We start from the raw sequence: 19,263 nt of genomic DNA on the forward strand, positions 1-19,263 counted from the left end.
CTGACATACACATGAGAAAAAGGCCAGTCTTGCTTTTCTTTTTAAAATTAGCCTAATCTATATGCTGAGTCAATATTATTTGCAAGGGCAGTTTAATTTGAGAGAAATGAAGATCATTATATGTTTCATTTAAGAACACTTGTTAGAAGTCTTTCTTTTCCAAGCCACGTAAGATATCTGATGTAAGTAGAGATGTAATTTACCTGAAAAAAATCTTCTTATCAAAGTAAAATTTGAACTGAGAGAAGCAGAGCAAGATTAGCAGATGTTTTCCAAATGTATTGATTTTAGGTCAGGAAAGAAATGTCAGAGAGACAATTTATAAAATTATTACTCAAAGGAATCTGAGTACAGAGAGCACAGAAGGAGTCTCCAGCACACGCAACTATAAATCACTTCATGCTGCAAATCCCCCTCAAGCAAAAAAATCTATTTCATCTTGGAAGATTGGAATCATCCATTTCTGTTTAATCGCGTAACAACACCTACTCTGTCCTAGATACTTCTGATTTCTGAAAAAGTTACTCCTAACTATAGCTTTGCATATTTAAGGTGATTTTTCATGCAAGCTTCATCACCTTTACTTCTTCTTCATGAGCTCCTTCTCTTTCAAAGCTAGGAGATCTGGTATTTAATACCACAGAGTTCTTAGTGCCTAAGGCAATGTCAGAAGTGATTCCCAAGGCTATTTCTGGACTATAATCAGTTGGGAAACCAAAAATCTGTGCTTGAAATGAGGAGCTGAAAAGGATGAAGCTCACAAAGATATTTCCTGGTTGTCAGCTCAGGCATGAGCACATTCACACACAGGATGAGACACCAACACCAAGAAGGGACTGGGTAGAATTTAACTACAGAAACTGAGCAGCAGAGATCAGAGGCGAAGCAGTGCAAGCACTGAGATGTTCAGGAAAGCCACACATTCTGTGTATAAACTATGACATTAAACAAGACACAGCAAACATATTAATAAAAATAGACTAAGCTTTTTTCATGTTTCCTTTTCTTAGTACTTCCTACTTGGTATTTTCCGTTTGGACATCAACCCTAAAACCCAGCCCAGAATAACAGGAAGTTGATAATGAGAATAATTCCAAAAGTAGTAGGCCAGAAGCTGCAGTCTTTGAAAATTATGAGCCATCACCACCCAGAAATAATCTAAATGGGAATCTTTTGGCATTAGTAACATCAGTTGTCCCATGAACAACTCAAGTACAGTGCAATAAAATTAAAGGATCATCTAAGCTTGGAGAAACAGATCTACTTTCCTAACACCATGTATCCAGAATCCTTAAGCCTCTAAAGCATTGTTAAATAATTTGGCTGTGCTCTATCACTGCTGTCTTAAGATCCTATCAGTTAATTTGCTAATTTGATGGTGTTAGTTTAATTTCAGGGAAAAAATCAGTAATGTGAGTGCACAAACTAAAACACCCCCAAATTAACTAACCCCAGCTTAAGCACAGTGAGGCATGAAAACATAAAGTGTCACTTTTGAGATAAGTCAGCAGGAGACAGAAACAATATCCTATGCAACAAGGATTGGATAGAGCCATTTATAAATACTTTAGAGGAATGCATAAGAAACTTCTAAGTGATCCCTGCAAGAAACTATCTGCAGTTAGCTAAAAGTTGCTTTATGCCCAAAAGGAAAACAGGCTTGCAGGCCTAGAGAAGAGGACAGCATTTATACCCTGCAATTAAGGATTTAGACACATGCCTGCTTTCACGTATCATTTTCAGCTGCATGTGCCAGCTGTCATCCACTTGGAAAGAAAGAGGCAAAGTGTCTTAGAAAAAAATTATGTCTTAATTTATTTCAAGATCTCAAAATCAGAGACAAAGAAATGTGTATGGCATAAATTAATGTGATTATAAGATAATAAGCAATGTTCTGTGTCATACGACGTGGAAAGCTAAACTCATATTCACGGTTTTTCAGAGGAGTCCACATCCTTTTTTGATACAGAATGACCTCAGCTAGTGGGATCTTAGCTCACCATGGGCTACATAACCAGACTATAAAAAAGAGGCAAATTCTCAGTTTAAGGGTCAAAAAACGGCTTAGCTGTTGGCCACAATGTGGTGCAGAAAAAAGGTGATTAAATACAATTACAGGACCACTGCAGAAGGGTTGTTTTGCAAACAAGAAATATGCAGTGGCATACAGACAATTTAAATCAGTCACTAAAATAGTTTTTACATCATCACGCTGGCACCAGGCCGACTGCTAGCATATGGCATAAATTACTTAGGGGAATTACGTTCAGAAGTTTTAATGTTATCACCGTAATGGGAAGTTTGGCAGAAACAGGCCTGTTTTCCCTTCACAAACCTATGTTGCATCAGAGATGTCACAAAACATTCACCCATGAACAGAAAAGTACATAGAAAAGCATGTTTACTGTATCTATGTCCTTCTGTTCACCTGGAAACAAACCATACAATACATACTTCAGGCTAAAAACCCAGTATTAAGTTTCCTTACATCAGCACTCACATTTACTGGAAAATAATCTTTAAAGAGCCTTATGAAAGAAAATCTGTATTAAAACCACTAATCAAATACGGAAAGGAATTGCTTAATTCCTTTGTTATTTACATACCTTGACGGGTATTTTAATGAGTAAGCAGCTGCCAGGAATCCACCTAGGTTGTGTCCAAGTATAATCATTTTTTCTATCTCCATCTCCTTTCTCCATTCTTCTATGGATTCCACGAACTGATTTTCTGCTTCCCGAGCATCAGTGTGAAAGTGTGGCCTACTGCTACGTCCAAATCCCAAGAGGTCGAAAGCATGAACGGTCCTGTTCTCACAGAGATCTTCAAAATTGAGAGCCCACAGTCCAACACCTCCTCCAAAACCATGCAGGAGAACAAGTGGAGTTTTACGTGAAAGGTCCGGAGAGAATGTCAGTGTCCATATTTTATTTCCATTAGATATATACACATATTGTTTATTGTATGTGCTTGTAATACCTGAAGAAAAAGTGGAAAAAAAGATGTCTCTGGACATACTAGACATATTCTAGACATACATACGAAGCACATTCTATGGAAATTGCTGTTTTAAAATGTAGCTCCCTTTCAAAGGAGAGAGCCTACAATCAAATATCCAACTAAAAGCCATAAAAATCTAATTCTAAACCTTTTTATTTCATCCTAGTGCAAAAGACATCCTATAAAATTTAATTAATGTAAATTTATAGAAAATCTAGTTCTATCTATAAATCTTACTAAAGACCAAAGACTTACATTTTAGCATTTTGTCCTCAGCTTCTTTAAGGTGTAGCAGCGATGTGGGACACCAGGCAGGAAGCCAGCTGAATAACCATCCTAACCTATAACAGCAGTACAGAATAAAAATTTCTTGAGCAAGATAATAATTTCTGTGCACAATTTGATGCTTTGACGACATTTCTTTTGCTGCTCTTATAAAACAACCACTGTAAGCTACACAGCATGCAGGACAGGAGTGTGCAGTGGGAGGGGAATTAACATTCTCCTGGCTTTATAAAGTAGTGTCATGATCAGGGGTGTTCTTCAAACAGCGCACTGCTTCTCCACTGTGTGTGGAGATCAGAGTGTACTGATCTATGTTTGTCAGAGCAGGCTTCTTCTGGGAACCTGGTGACACCAGCCACATGCCAACACAACAAGCCTGGCAGGATATGTAACTCAATCACTGGGGCTTCCAGCTTTCTCTCAAGTTCCCTTGGAAGTCAGCCTGCACACACATTATTCTGCATGAACCTACTATTTCTAAAAATGCAATAAACTGCACTCACTAGCCTAACCTGAACTGATTAATACACTAGATAAGTTTAAAAAAGGAAAACCAAGCAGTAGTATTCTAGCAAAGCAAAAAACTAAGGCCTTCCTTACCAACATAGAAACAAAGTCCCAGAAGAAAACAAAATATAGTAATTTCAATTCCCTAACAGAAGCTGCTTTTCCAGCTGTCAGCTACTATCTTGGTAGCATTAGCTGAACCATGAGAGCAGGGGCGATGACTCAGCTAGCAGCATTGCTTCACCCAAAGTGCTTCAGAGGACAGAGCAATTGAGTACAGTGCTTCTTGGATGCTAATTTATCCCTTGTTTTCAAGAAGGAATCCTCTTTTTCCCTCTCTCACCTGTTTTGAAGTGGCCCAGATTATCAGTGCAAATGCTGCTACTGTAGGATCCCAGACCATTCCTCATAGGGAGGAGGATAAGGTTTCCAAATTCACAGTCAAATTACTTTCTTTAGCACCTTTTTCCTACACTGAACTTATTTACTAGTTAGCTATAGTACTTTCAGGACTGAATACTGCAAGTATTAGTTGTACGATTGATGTTAAAAGACTAATTCACTAAACTGTTACTAATGTCCAGTTTTTCAGAGTGTACACAACCGTAAAATCTGAGTTTAATAATATCACTAATTGTGTCCAATGTTTTTAATTTCTCTGGTAAATTATTAAACAATACTTATATCATCACCCTTCTGAGCCAAACTTTCTGCTAGTTATATGCTTAACTAGGCACTTTCATTCATAATTCCTAGGTCAGAAGCAAAAAACTCAGTATTTCCCTCAAGCCAAAACTGTATTAAATTTTTCTTAGCAAAACCCCTAATTTAGCAAAGAAACTTCTTTAAAGATTCTTTTTCTAACAGACATGTATAGCTGCAACATGTCAACATGAAGACAGTGCCGAGACAGACCCCAGTGAAATAAATATTAAATCTACTGTTCACAGTTCCAGAATTTGATTTCCCAGACTTAGGGAGACACCTGGATACTCAAGAAAAATATTTAGAAAATTGTATCAGAAGTTGTAACACAGATGCCTACTCTTTCTTCTGCTAATTATCAGTACTGTTTATAAACACTGATATTTTCATTTAGAAGAGCCATCAGATATGCATGACAAATACAGTCAGCAAGCTCAAATACTTAAAATTATGTTTGCAATTCAGTCATTGTGCACTTGCTGAACTAAAACAGAAGTGAAGAAGGCTGTCAAAAAAAAACCCACAAAAACAAAACAAAAAAAAAAACCAAAAGCAATCACTTCCTAGAAAAGTTATTTTAGAAAGAACATATTGAGTTATTTATATTCAAGACTTAATCCTTTGGTTTCCCATCACTCCTTCCAAAAATTATTTATCACACTGCTAATTGTTTTCTACATGTGGAGAACAATCAACTATTTAATCTACTTGAATAATTCCTCTGATAGCTTTGGAAGAATAGAGTGTGGCTGTACAATTTATTTTGTATATCTGTGGTAAATGTGTCTTCTAAGTGCACACAGGAATGTCAATTGCTTACAGACTCTATAATATTTATTTCTGTGACACAAAGTTAAAAGAGCTACGTAATGTCAAAGAAGAAGCAATGGACCTTTCAAGACAAGTGTGCTCACCAGCAAAGGAGAGAAGATACTACACAAAACTTCAGATTTCAACAGTAGTTTCACATTTTAAGTGCCAGTAAAGGCAGACCCTACTCTGCTTTCACCACCCAGCACTTCCCAGACACTGTTTCCATCTCTCTTTCTACAAAAAGAAAACTCAGCAATGGAATCTTGTGTCTTGAGGAGTTAAGAAATCCATTTGGCTTAACTGCTTACTGTGTGAAATAAATTAGGCACCTGATGGCCCAAATTCCTACCATTTTTATACTAATTCTACACATGGGTGTTACACATCAAATTATCAGGCCACATAACTAGAGGAATTTAACCTGTATGTTTGCTTGTGGCCATGCATAAACCAGTGTGCACATGCATGATAAAACAAGCAATAACCAGCAGGGTGGAGAGAGCATGCCACAGGATGCTTCTTTACATCTCCTACTTGGGGTCAGTTACATTTCACAGCCACCTGAAAAAGTCTGGAGTACAGAAGGCCTGAAAAATCAGAGGCCAGTAGGTGGGTCGCTGCTGACCTGCTGAGCATTCAAAGAAGATGCTCTCTGCCAACAGATATCCATACTTCTTGTAATGTCTGGGGGCAGGATGCCAGAAGGTAAGAGAAAGCCCAGGGGACATCCACTGAACAGCCTTAGATACAGAGAAAGCCAAGGTGATTAGTGTAAGGCTAGAAGATTAGTGAGACCATCAGTGCCCTATGCTGATGATGAAAACCAGTAGTAAATAATAAAAACAAAAGGGTCATGGGCACAGACATCTGAAAATGTGGAGCTGCAACTGCTATGTGCAGGGGCAAAGCTGCTGGCCAGGACATAACATGTTAGCTGGTCGAAGCAAGTGACCCATTTCCCTGGGTCCAAGCATAAGAAAGGACAAAAACAAATAAATAAATAAAAAATCATTATTTCAAAACAAATGATTACTATGTTTAGACATCTAAGGAGTAAAGAACAATGGGACACTGTTTAAAATGTAACTAAGGATGATACTGCTTTTCCTTAACTGCTTGAATGTTAATTTAAATAATGAGCTTGCTGTCTCAGCACAGCTTAAATTGCCCAAGGTAACTTTCAGAAGAACTGAGAATCAAGTGAAGGCACAGGCATAGTTAACCTGAGCCACCCATCACCTCTGCTAATTAGGTCAAAATAGATGAAGAACATGGCAAACAGGTAACTCAGATATTACCATTCTGTCAACTAGATTAATCCTATTTAGCTGGCTGATAACTGATTACATGGAAGACAAGTGATGGATCCACAGCCAGCTACAAATTTGACACACTCCACAAAAAGTTCATGACAGCTTAGATAACAGGGCAGAATTGAAAACATCTGTTGTAACACTGAGGTATGTGCTCAAAGAGCTGAATAGTCCCTCTGATTTCTGGCTTGTAACGTGGATTTAAAACATGAAGGTCTACCATATAAAGATGTTCAATGAATGTTCAGCAGAAGTTGCTCAAAACTCTATCTAGGAGAAAAAAATGTACATACTTGGAGCTTAGCCTCTCGCTTTTCAATATTATAATTTGTTTACTCATATTAGTATTATAAGAATGCACAGCTTACAAGACATATTAAGCTTAAAATCATTTAACAGAGGTTATTTCCCCATGTGCACCAACACTGTAGAGCTAGCTGTAATAATCCATGCAAAACCTGCATGGCCAAAAAGCAAAACAAAAACAACCTGTAAGCAACAGAACTCCACTAAATCAGAGTAAATTAAAGCAATGTCATTTGGTTAATTATGATTTGTCAGAAATTGCTGATCCATTGAGACAGGAAATGCAGAGGACATTTCCATGATACTGAACATAAAATTTCAGGTTTTCACTATGAATGTTGAAGTTAGTAAGGTAACCAAAACTCCCTGTATAGACCAAGAAACAGGTGCTGAAATGTGCATCCATGACAGAAGAGTGGAGAGTAGAACCTCCTGTCATGAAGATTACTTGGATTTAAAAATGACATCAGTAGGGAAGTCAGAGCTCAAGGTACACAACAATTACACAGTAACACACAAGCAAAAGATTACAGGAATGTAAATGAATGCACAAGCAACAGAGCTGCAAATCTTTTCTCGTCTTGCCCTCAGCAAATGAACATACATAATATTTTTAACTGGATTTGTCAAGACAACGTAGCGAATTTATCAAGGGTTTAGCTAGGGAACAAGCTCAAAACTTAAAAAGCTGAAACAATGAGTAAACTAACTCATAAACTATTTCAAGCTTCACCCTTGCACTTAAATCTTATTAGAATCAAGCTGATCTTCCAAAAACCCTCACCCTCTCCTGACTCCCAGAATTAATTCCAGCTATTTATAAGGAGGGAAACAAAATCAGATTAATGCAGAGAATTTGTTGAACTGTTTGTCCCCAGCACCAAGAGGAATGACACTGTGATTTTTCAGGGCTACCTAGCTGGCATGGTGGTTATGAATATCCATCAGTTTGAGCTAGACCCAAATTAAGATAATCTGGCACTGTAACAGAAAAACAAGGGTAAAAAATGTAAAGACAGCTCAGCCCTTCCCATCCTGTTTCTGCATAAAGTATTTTTGAAGTACTGTGCTACCAAAGGAATTAAAAACTGCGAATGTACTGAAATCTAAATATCATAAGCATCACAGGGTTACAGGAGACCTTAGAAGAGTAAGCCCTATCACACAGAAACACTTAAACATTGTACTTCAACAAAACTAGTCATACATTTAAGTGTTCTGCTGAACTAAGGTTGGAGTGCTCAGTGTTTTATCCAAACAAACCCTAAATACTTAAATATTACCATTAATCTGTAAGATCAATAATTAAAAAAATGAAGCAATCACCTGCAGGGAAATGAAACTCACTCAGCCCTTTCAATTGTTACAGAAATAATAAGAATGGGCAAAACAACAGTGAAAAGGAGCATCAGGTATTCATAATGGGGCAAGAGGTCAACATATCAAAGATAGGACAAAGTGCCAATTCTAGAAGAAAAACTATTTTACTCTAATGCTCTAAGAATACTCTACAGTTAAGCATAGGATTTTGGATGGATAGATGCTTAAGTGAAACAACCAGAGATACCCTCTTACCCTTCTCATTATCTACTTTTCTCTTTTGTCTTTTTTTTTTTTTAAGAGGAATAGTAGAAACAAGTCTGTTTCCTACATGTTTTCTGCACCTTCCTCAGCATCAGCAGTAGTCTACACAAAGCCTAAGAGGTAAGTAGCCTGTGGTTTCTTCCATCTTCACCACCACCAAGTTTTCAGAGCCAATTCTATTTCTGATTACTAAATTTCAAGTTTGCAGGTAATAACCTGAAACAATACAAAGTAAAAGAAACAGTCAAGAATAACTCAATCAAATAGAACTCTGTGTGTCAAAATATAAGTGAAAACTAGCAGGTTTACATCTGGCTAATTTATGTCCAAGATAGAGTTAAGTTATAATAAACGTTTCCTTTTCCATTTCATAAATTTAATGGCCTGTAACACCAGAATACTGAGTGCTGTTTACATGACTGGTTATGGCAAGAATTAATGCTTTTTTATTAACAATTAACAGCAACTTTACCATTACAAAACCCATCATATTTAAGTAAAGAAAAATATTTTTCTTTCCAGCATTAACTATTATCCAAGGTCCATGTCGTTCTCTATTTACTCCCAGGAGAATTTCTCTTGGATGTAGGTTGTTTAACAAATCACTGGGGAAAAAAAAAATACTTTAGAGAAAAATGTAATAAACCTGTTTCAAACTAGTGTGTGAAAGAACAAGAAAACGTTTCTAAAGTTACAGTAAATTGAAAAGTAAACTTGAGTGGATACAGAAATGGCAACTATTTTCAATTCAAGACAGTTTAAAATGCTTTTATATATTGGAATTGTGTATCTCTGAATCAAATTTAATTACATTTTTTAATGTTTGGTAACAAAATACTAAATTACTAATAGTGATAAGAAAATAAATGCATAAGGTAGTACCACTAAAATTAGGATGTTACTTAATCATTGCAGATTTAATTTTATGAACAGTTTCAGGTTCTTTCAAACAAACCAGCACACTCGTTAGTACTTCAGCAACTGCAATAATCTAAAATCCAAGAAAATTACACATTCAAGCTTGGTACCAGTTTAAAGCAGAAATCTTGCTACTAGCGAGAAAGCTGGGGTGGAGAAAGTGTTAATGTAAAGAAGCAAATAAATTAAATTCTGAAAGACTTCTGTTCAAAGAATATAAGTGAGATTTTATTAAGTATAAAATGAAGTAAAAACTATAAAGCAAAGCACATTTAATTGAAAATGACAGAATGCATTACTGATTAGCATTAAAGAGGATTCAAATTCCCTAATTAAATTTGGAAAGTTTAGGAAATTAGAAAAACATGTTTACCATGTGAAAGCAATATGCTGTACATGAAACTGAGAACAAGATGCAGCAAATAAACACAAATTGGACATAAACCTTTGACAAGAAGTAGTTGCCTGCAGTTAATACTCAGTGTTAGTCTGCTAAGTCAAGGAAGCCAATTTAAAGTATTAGAAAGATAAAACACACAGAGAAGTCTGTGTGTTAGTCCAGTTCTGAGAAGAACCCTACTACTGTGTTTTATTCCTGCTGCTGTCAGGGTGAGGTAAACTAGGTGATATAATGCCTGAATCTCAGACCATCCTCATTACCAACACTTCAGATCAAATCAGATCTACAAACTTAATATTCCCTCCATTTTGCCAATTCAACTATTTTGTGGCTCTCTCTCTACCAGATTTGTGAAATTATCCAGCTTTCAATGAAACTATGTTTTAAATCAGATAATTATGGAGACCCAGCTACAGAGAAGCCAAACAATTAACTGGCAGACCCATGAGCTAAAAAGGTAGGAAAAAAAAAGACTAGTGAGGCACGGTGGAGGATAGCAAGAGTTTAAGTCAGAGCTGCCACTGACAGACAATAACATGTAATCATGACCTCAGTCAGCCTGGATTGAACTTGGCAGGGATGTCTCAGGAACAAGGCTCAGGATATGGTTTCACGAGAACTTCAAGGGCATAACCAATTTTAGGACTCCTTATAGTCCTTCAATCCTGTCCCCAAAGTGCAGCATGTTCTTTAGTGCTTCAGTTTTCTGAGAATAACAAATACAGTCAGAACCATTCCAGCGTTCACAATCTGTGTACAGTAACTGTTATTGCAAAGGCTCTATATCCAGGGACAGAGCTTCTGTATGTACAGTAAAAGTCAGATGTAGTAACCACAACAACAATTTGAAAGAGATGTTTGTGGGACAAAAATTAGGCTCTGGCATTGCAGAAAACAGCAGAAGAAAAATATTCCATATTCCAATTCATGATCATTGCATGAAAAGACCAAAAATGTTGCAATCCTCAGGGAAAGACCTTGAAGAGCATACCGAAGTGGCAAGACCCAGAAGCAAGCATTAGGAATATAGTATGAGAATGAAAAGCCTCAATCCTTTAACAAATACCTGTTTAACATTTTCATGAGGTGACCAAAAAATACTAAATTGCTGTGAATGGGTTAAAAAGGAAACAATTTTTTTTCCCAAATGACATTATAGCCCTGCCTATAATGTTCTGTTTAGATGTTTGCAGCCAAGATGTTCCATAAATATAGCTGTTGTGAAATTCTTGGATACTTCAGTAACATTAAAATGGAATGTTTTTAAAACCTCTGCATAATATTTCTAGGAAGTGTAATGTACACCACCACCATTCCAACAAAAAGCCCATGATAGATTATTGCAGGATATTGCTACACCAGGTCAGAGGTAAAAACAATGCATTCCTCATGTAATCACTGCATTTTGAACTCTGTATTCAGAACATTCAGCTTCAGAATTAATGTAAAAATTCAGAAGCAAATGTTATTGCTGTCTCTATTTATATTAACAGTGATACACAGGACTACCACTTATCAAAATTGACCTAACAATGTAAAAAACAAATGTGAATACACAACCAGCATATACTTTCTGACTGTTTTAGGGATATTGAACTTTATCACGTTATTTAAAATTATTTGAGCAACTTGAGCATTCAGGCAGTGGAAATAACTTATAAATTTGCTTTCTCCCATGCTGAACCTCAGCCACAGGTACACCTTGCTGTATACCTTGCACCACTGCAGCCCCCCCCCCCCATTTTCTTCTCTGTCTCCCAGTATTGCCTTTCACATACTTTTAACCAAATTTATCCTTTTAACGTTTCTTTCCTTTCTTTTTTCCTTTCTTAGCTATATACAGTGTTGCTCATTTCAGTGTGTGTGCATACCACAAGAATCAAGTTTATCCATGGACCTTCACCCAAGCCTACAACCCTCTAGTGTTCACACTGCTTACAAAGTAAGCACCCTATGTGTGCTAGCACCCAATGCAAGAAACTATTAAGCTCATGGCAGGGAGGTTGGAACTAGATAATCTTCAAGATCCCTTCCAACCCAAACCATTCTATGGTTCCATGATTCTATGCGTGCAATAATGCAGAAACCATGTGCATGATCAGCTGTTTCTTATTCCTATTACTGCTCACTGCTGTATAGGTTCCAAATCTACAAACGAGGGTGGTTTCCTTCCATCTCTTCTATAGACCTATTATTTTATATTTCTATTTAAAAGCTAAAATCAAAGACAAACCTAGAGAAAAAGTGTATTAGCAACTACAGACCAGGTATGGAAGAGTACAGAGATAAAGATGCAGATGCAGAAGAGAAAAAAGGGAGGAGTCCCATATAAACTACTCAACTTTGTGACAGAGTTTATGTGTGTAACACACAGGTTAGGTACCACTGAGGACCTACAACCCTCTGGCCACTCCGCAGTAAACTCACATCTGATAGAACTTGGCATTGCCACAGCTGTTAAGCGTTTTTACAAACAACACATTGCACTAAGAATTTGTGAAGCATAATTAAAGAAAATTAAAATATCTTAGTGCCCTTCAGATGTTATGTAACTTTCTACCACTTTCATTTTATTCATCCACCTACTGACATACTCCTGCTGCCCTTCAGGTACTGCATAACCTCAAACTAGCTTAGACCTTCTTTGTCAGCACTCTTATACCTAACATGAAAGAGATGCACATATCAAACTGTCCCCAAGTGCCACCAAACAGGACAACAAGAAAACACACATATGACAGGTACTTCTCATAAATCTGCACTGTTGCCCACCCACACTTTACCCCGCTTATCTTTTGTTTACATTCCGTAGTGTATCATGCACAATTTAGATCACTACTTAAATAGGAGATGGAGGTTTCCTTTTTCCACAAGCAGTCACATAAGAACAAAGATAAAAGACTACCTAAAGCACCGGACTATTTCCCTTAGCTCCAAACACACTATACACAAGCCCCACTCATAGTCGAGTTTGAATACACAGGTTGTTTCACTGCAGATTATCCTAACAGCTTCTACATTGTGTTCCTTTATCATAGTCACCTATAGTGACTAACAGTTACCTATATTAAACTTTAAGAACTGGGTTACCTAGCCTCATTTTCACTTCTTGAAAAACCTAACAAGTTCACAACCTTTTTCATAACTGGCTCTTCTGTGCACATGACTACACTACCAGTGCTTTAGATGTCAAGGAAATGTAAGTAGTCTTAAAAATAGGTGAGAAGTCATATGGGCCAAAAAATCCATTGAATCAAATGTGCCCTTATGGAAAGGTATGATGTAATTAATAAGCCTTTAGCGTCACTATGATAGTTACTAAATGTAATCAAGATAAAACAATTCTACAATCATCTGCAGTAACCCACCCCACTTATTTATTTTCTTCATTGCAATACCTTTCTCCTCCTGTCTTCAGTAATGGGTGGACTTCCTAAATGGCAATAAGTGCTCTTGCATCTTCTGTTACACAATGCATTTTTACGCCTGTATTTTCCCCTCCTTTCTGTAGTCTCCTATGATCTGGAGTTTTCTATTACAGCTCATTCAGAGCAACTTCATCCTCTGCCATTCCTCACCATGTTTTCTTGTTGTCACTTAAAATCCTTCTCTTTTACCCTCTTAACCTTATTCCAGACTGACCTCATTCCCTTACACAGCTTCACTGACTCACAAATCTCTCTTCTCCACTGACCTCTATCCTGCTGTTCAGCTTCTCATCAGGACCTTTCAGAGCTAATGCAAATGCAGACGCTCACCTTTCCTCTCATGCCCTCTTCTCTCTGGCTGTGAATACAAATAATGTACAAAAACCTATCCTGAAACAATGTCAGAGTTGCAAGTAAATACTCAAAAGTTACGAAACATGAGAATAAAAATTTCTTCAACAAGCAACTTAATAAACCACTACAGAAGAATGGAAGAGAAGAGATGCTTTAATAATTGATCAGTTGGAAAAGTTGTTCAGATTTTCCCATAAAAGTTCAGAAAAATCAGAGATCCTCCTGGCACACACACTGTCCCTTTTGGAGGGGTAGGTCTCAAACTGAGCCTACCATCCCCCTAGCAGGCTCTAAAAACTTCAAATATACCCAAATGCATGAAATACTGGCTAAAGTTTGTGCTCTTCAATGACCCATAGTCACCAACACTATGACAATCTCTCAGTTAGTTCCCCCCTCTGAATTTATAACTCCACTTTAATTTCCACTGGGGCCATAAGCCTACTCGCTCCCAGGTACCCTAATCCTACTTTGACAAATTTTGGAGTAATCTTTGCTTGATACTTGGAAAGTTTCCCCTTGACCCACACTATTAGTAGCAGTTTCTAATGCTGCCTCTCTAACCTGCCTTACCTCCATCAATAACATCCTAAATGTAAATCAAAAGCTACAACATAATTATTACCTTCCTCACTCCACTTCTCGTACTTTTCTTTAAAGACTTGAGATGGTTGATAAATCTAGTCTGATTTGATTTTTATGGTGGACTTCTGTCACAGCACATGACTTGGCCAGGTAATCACTGAAGAAACGCTAGATCTTCTATGGGGGGCAGTGGAAAACTTCAGGCCAGGCACTGCAAGTGTCTGTTCTCCAGTGACAGTACCTGTAAAAAATTATGTCCATCTACTGCATACATGAAACGTGAAGCACATGGAGCATGGGATCACCAGCAGGCCCAGGGGTGGCAGTGGAAACCATGCACTGGAATGCTGCTTCATCAAAGGCAGAAACCAGCATTTCCACGGGAGACTGGAAAGGAGAAACTGAGAGGATGCCCTGCTGCTTGAAGAGAGGGACAGACTTTCCACAGCTTGCTGAAGCACATCAGTGTGGCCTTTACTCCTATCATGATACCAGAATGAGTTTCAGAAGGAGTGGAGAAGGAAACCTCTCAGCCTAGATGTCTCCAGCCTGTGGCCTTCAAACCTCTAGATGATGTTTCCTAAGGCACTCTCAAGAGCCATAAGGAATTACAAAGAACTAAAGAATTATCTGAAAAATCACAAACTTATTTGCTGAATTATATAATAAATGTATGAAATGACCTAATTTTACTTGGTTTGTTTAAAACCATGAAAGAAAGTCCACGGGCCTTACTGTTACCTCATAAACACGTTTTGACCGAGGCTGTGGTCCTTCAGGAACTCCTTGCCAGCAATTCTGTTGTTTATTTTCTGCTAAGCTGAGCAAGCTTGAAAAGTGGTAGATAAATGTATAAATGGGCTTATTCAAAATCTAAAAAATCCCCTTCACGAAGATAAGTACATTACATAAAACCACAGAGGACCAGTGTGAAATAGGTGAAGCAAACAAAAAAACCTAACAAATAGAAAATGGGTCACTGCAATTCAGTCCTAAACCTAAATTAAAGCACACCTAGAAGCAAGAGAATCTGAAGAGTAGTCAAACCCAAGTAAAAAGAGCTGAGCAGATCACCTACTCGTGTATACTCACTGCATTAATATTTTTTTTAACCTTTTTTCTTATAGTGTTTAATCCAAGCCTCTCACTTGGGCATTTAGATGAGATTTTTCCTTGCCCAGGCCACAATCACACTGCCATGCCCATCTTTCTTGGAACAAGAAGATTGCCCCTCCTATATTTTTCCGTCTTTCCCTCCCTCCCTTGATTCTATGCTGGGGGAGAGATCTCTCTGATCACCAGAAACTTTCCCTTCCCAAATTAATACATGGACAGGAAAACAGAAACAATCCTACAAATACCTGAAAACCTGCTCATACATATACTTTCAGATGGGCATACAAATGTAATGCAAAAGGCATTAAGCACTGAAGCTACAACTGACACAATCCTGCCAGTGAAAAAGACAAAATCAGAAAAGAGGAAGGAAATGCCCTTAACCTTTTGCCACGTGAACTTACCACACTGCACTTACATCTCATGCACTCTTGAAAAATGCAAGTTGAAGGTCCCAGATCTTGTTATCTGCCGCTTATGCTATAGGCAAGGTCCTTAGAAATAGTCTCTCCTCACACAGAAAAGCAAACATGTCCCTTCTGCCAGCAATCTGCTGACTCAGTTTGCTTTAAAACCCAGATGATGTAATGAGCAGAAAAATCAACCAAATATTTTGAATTGAGAGGTCCTTTCATGGACTTTTCATGGTCCTTTATGCTTTAAAACACCACTATGACATCCATGTGAACCTTCCAACTAACACGCAGACATAGGCTCTAGTAAGCCTAATAAACTTCTGTTTTATTAATCAAACAAGTCACTTTAAAATTACAAAAAGAATTCTGTAACAAGTTTGAAGGATAATACAAAAATAATTGTGATTACTGGTGTTGCCATATAAGTTTTAATCTATTACTCCAAGCCATTATTTTGTGAGACTACAGGCCACTTATACACAATGTAAAAGCAGATCCCTTAACATTTTTGTTTTAAAGAAAGCTATTCCACTTATCTCAGAAGAGGAAAAACCACAGCATTCCATTTTGGGGATTTATTCCATATATATACACATACATATACTAGTTTCTAATACTAGTTATATTGCAAACCATAAGCAGTCCTGTTGAATCCAGAGTGAGTATAAGTTAATTCAATACTGGCAAAAGACTTATTCTAGGCTGTTTGTCTCACAGGCAGAAACCTACATCTAAAACCTATGCAGAGAAGGTCCAAGGACGTGAAGAGGTTTGGAACTTGTTAGCAGGTGACATGTTAACCAGACAATCTCTTCCATGATGAAGACCAAAACATCTGTTTAATCTTCTCATTCAAAAGTAGGGCAATGTAATGAGTATCTTTCAGCTGAGATCTTCTAGAAAACAACTGAGCCACTCCTGTTTTCATCACACTCTTACAGTTACCAGTTTTCAACGAACTGAACGTGTTGCATAACAAACTTAGTCATTCCCAAAGCAATAAATGTCGTATTTATTCTTTGTATACACCTGTCACTAACAATTTAATCCAGGATTCTGATGGTATATCGAAACTCTTCTGCTCACTGCCACAGTTTTAAATAAAAAAAATTATAAACAAGTGAAATATGTTAAATATTTCCTCTGAGTCCTGAGCTTTGCTCAACTTGAAAAGACTTAAGAAATGCTGCTCATTTTGACTAGTGTTAGAAACAGACCAATAAAGCACTAACAACTTGAAGCACTAACAATTCATCAAAGCTACTGGGCTTTCTGAGTTCATGGAAAAAAAATACGAGACTTTGTTCTTAGAAGTCTTTAGTGAACTAGGAGCTTACCCTGAATATTTTCACAACAAATGGCCTGATTGCTCAGGAGGACACTGACAACATCCTGGAAATCAACCCTCTTTAAAAGCTATCTAGCTGAGGCGACCGTGATGAGGAACGTGCCATAATCCTTTTGAAAATTTAGCCAGCGATTCCTTACTCTGTCTCCAGACCATCTGGTGTTAAAATCCTGCAATCCTGACAGGCGACTGAAGTTGAGGATGCTTGGCACCATTTAAGCAGCACTCAGCACTCCTTCTGATCAAACCAGACAGCTAATACAGTTCAGACTAATGTGCTGCATGAGCATACAAACAAAAAAGGTTGAGGCAGAGCTATTTTAAGATTCTTACTTAGAAAACCTGTAAACTGTTACTAACGACATGTATTTTATGAATGTTAACAGATCAGAAAGTTACACACCGTGTGTCCCCGCTGCCCACACAGAACCAAGGAGGCTGCAGTTTCAAATGGGTAGGGTTGCAAAAGGCAGAGGTGGGGGGAAGATTATTTTAAACAGCTATTTTTAAGTTCAAGGAAGGGAAGAGAGGACAGAGTTACAGAACCGACGAAACTGCAGAGTGCTTTGAAAGGGAAGCCTTTGAAATTTATACTTAAAAAGAGAATGCTTTGTATAAAGATGGTGGTAAAGGCATAACAGGAAGTTTGGAAAAAATATGGTCCAATTCTGATCAGATTGAGCTGGCAGAGCAGCAAAATATGTAAAATGTCTCAAGCTGGAAAAAGGACTACAAAGAAAAAAAGACTGAAAACACAAGTAGTTTTGAGTAACAGAACAAACACATAACATGACAATATTCAAATAGTAACATCCTTGATATGAAGTCATGAATGCACAGAACAGTTTTCATGCAAGTAGCTAAAGAATTTTAAGTAGAATTTCTCAAAATAACATTAATTATGAGAAAAGGGTAATGAAGGAGAAAATGAAAGAGGTGAGTTTTTGAAAGCCAGGCAATCAGTAATGAGATACAACCCCTGGTACTTAAAGGATATTTGGTTAACAGATTCAGAGATGGTTTGACTGTATTATTTTACAGTGGAATAAAGGAGGGCAGACAATATATTTGGGGGCAATGGAAGTGTATAAGAAGAGGTCTATACTGGAAGCTGAAGTGCATAACAAGAAATAAAACATACACTGAAAGACAAAGTATGAAAAGGCCTACATGACTAACGATATGTGAATGGAAGATTAACTGACCACTGATTAGTAACTTGATTACTATGGAACCCTTTGGTTGGACACAAACAAAAGACACAGTGGGGAACTATGTTATGTCAGCCAGAACAGTGATTAACACCTATAATGAAGTCATACATTAAGGCTGTGAGTAAGTAGTTAAAAACAAGTACTAGGGATGCATGGTAAGAACATGGAACAGGTTAATTTAGGCCAGAGGAGTTATTTTGTTACACACTTGGAATAGTAAAAGGAAACAAAAGTTTAGTAGAGACATCTGGAGATCAGGTAGGCATACAGTATTAGAAAAGTGAAAAGTTAGAGCAACAGCAGATATGTTCATAATTTGAAGATGTGGTATCATATCCTGTTCGTATCAAGGATTACACAGAAGAATTATGATACAGTAGCAGAGAGGCTGACAAGCCTTACTGTCTGCTCTAAATGAAGATACCGAATGGATAGAATGAGAAGACAGGATACTTCTGTGTACAGGTCAAGTTGCAAAGGCAGGCAAAAGCACAAGGCAGCATTATACAGACATGTGCATCCCGGGCTCTGGGGTGCAAAGGCAGGGCAGATGACCATCAGTGTCTACATCTGCCACAGCAAATTAGATAGCAAAACACCTACGTACACAGACAGGTGCGCCATGACAACAGCCGTGCCAGGAAGGACAAGGCTCGTACGCGGCGGCTGAAGCAGCAGGGCACGGCGCTGAGGCAAGGCCTCCCGGGCGGGAGGTCTCACGCAGCCCGTGCGCGGACGCCGCTACCCGCGCGGGGGGAGGCCAGGGCAGGCAGGCGGCCTGCGCGGCAGGGAAAACGGCGGGCAGCGTGCCCGCACGCCGCCGGAGCGCTGCGGGGGCGACGCGGGAGCGCAGCGGGCAGGCGGGACGGCCGTGCCGGGGACGCTGCGGGGCGGGGACCCGGCGGACCGCTCGGGGAAGGGAGAGCCCAGCCGGGCTCCAGCCCCGCGGCGCGGAACGGCAGACTCCCGGC

The 19,263-nt window shown here is 38.3% G+C and overlaps 1 protein-coding gene across 1 annotated transcript in view; it reads right to left on the reverse strand.

Moving 5' to 3' along the window:
• Positions 1 to 19,263, reverse strand: part of ABHD5 (abhydrolase domain containing 5, lysophosphatidic acid acyltransferase) — a 29,857-nt gene that overhangs the window by 10,243 nt on the left and 351 nt on the right. The window contains exons 2-3 of the mRNA XM_051610606.1: positions 3,256 to 3,341; positions 2,607 to 2,979 (exon numbers count right to left, since the gene is read on the reverse strand). Coding sequence (XP_051466566.1) covers positions 2,607 to 2,979; positions 3,256 to 3,341 — 459 coding nt within the window. The remainder of the gene's footprint in view (positions 1 to 2,606; positions 2,980 to 3,255; positions 3,342 to 19,263) is intronic.

This window comes from Apus apus, chromosome 2, assembly GCF_020740795.1.
Source record: "Apus apus isolate bApuApu2 chromosome 2, bApuApu2.pri.cur, whole genome shotgun sequence".
NCBI classification, from domain to species: domain Eukaryota; kingdom Metazoa; phylum Chordata; class Aves; order Apodiformes; family Apodidae; genus Apus; species Apus apus.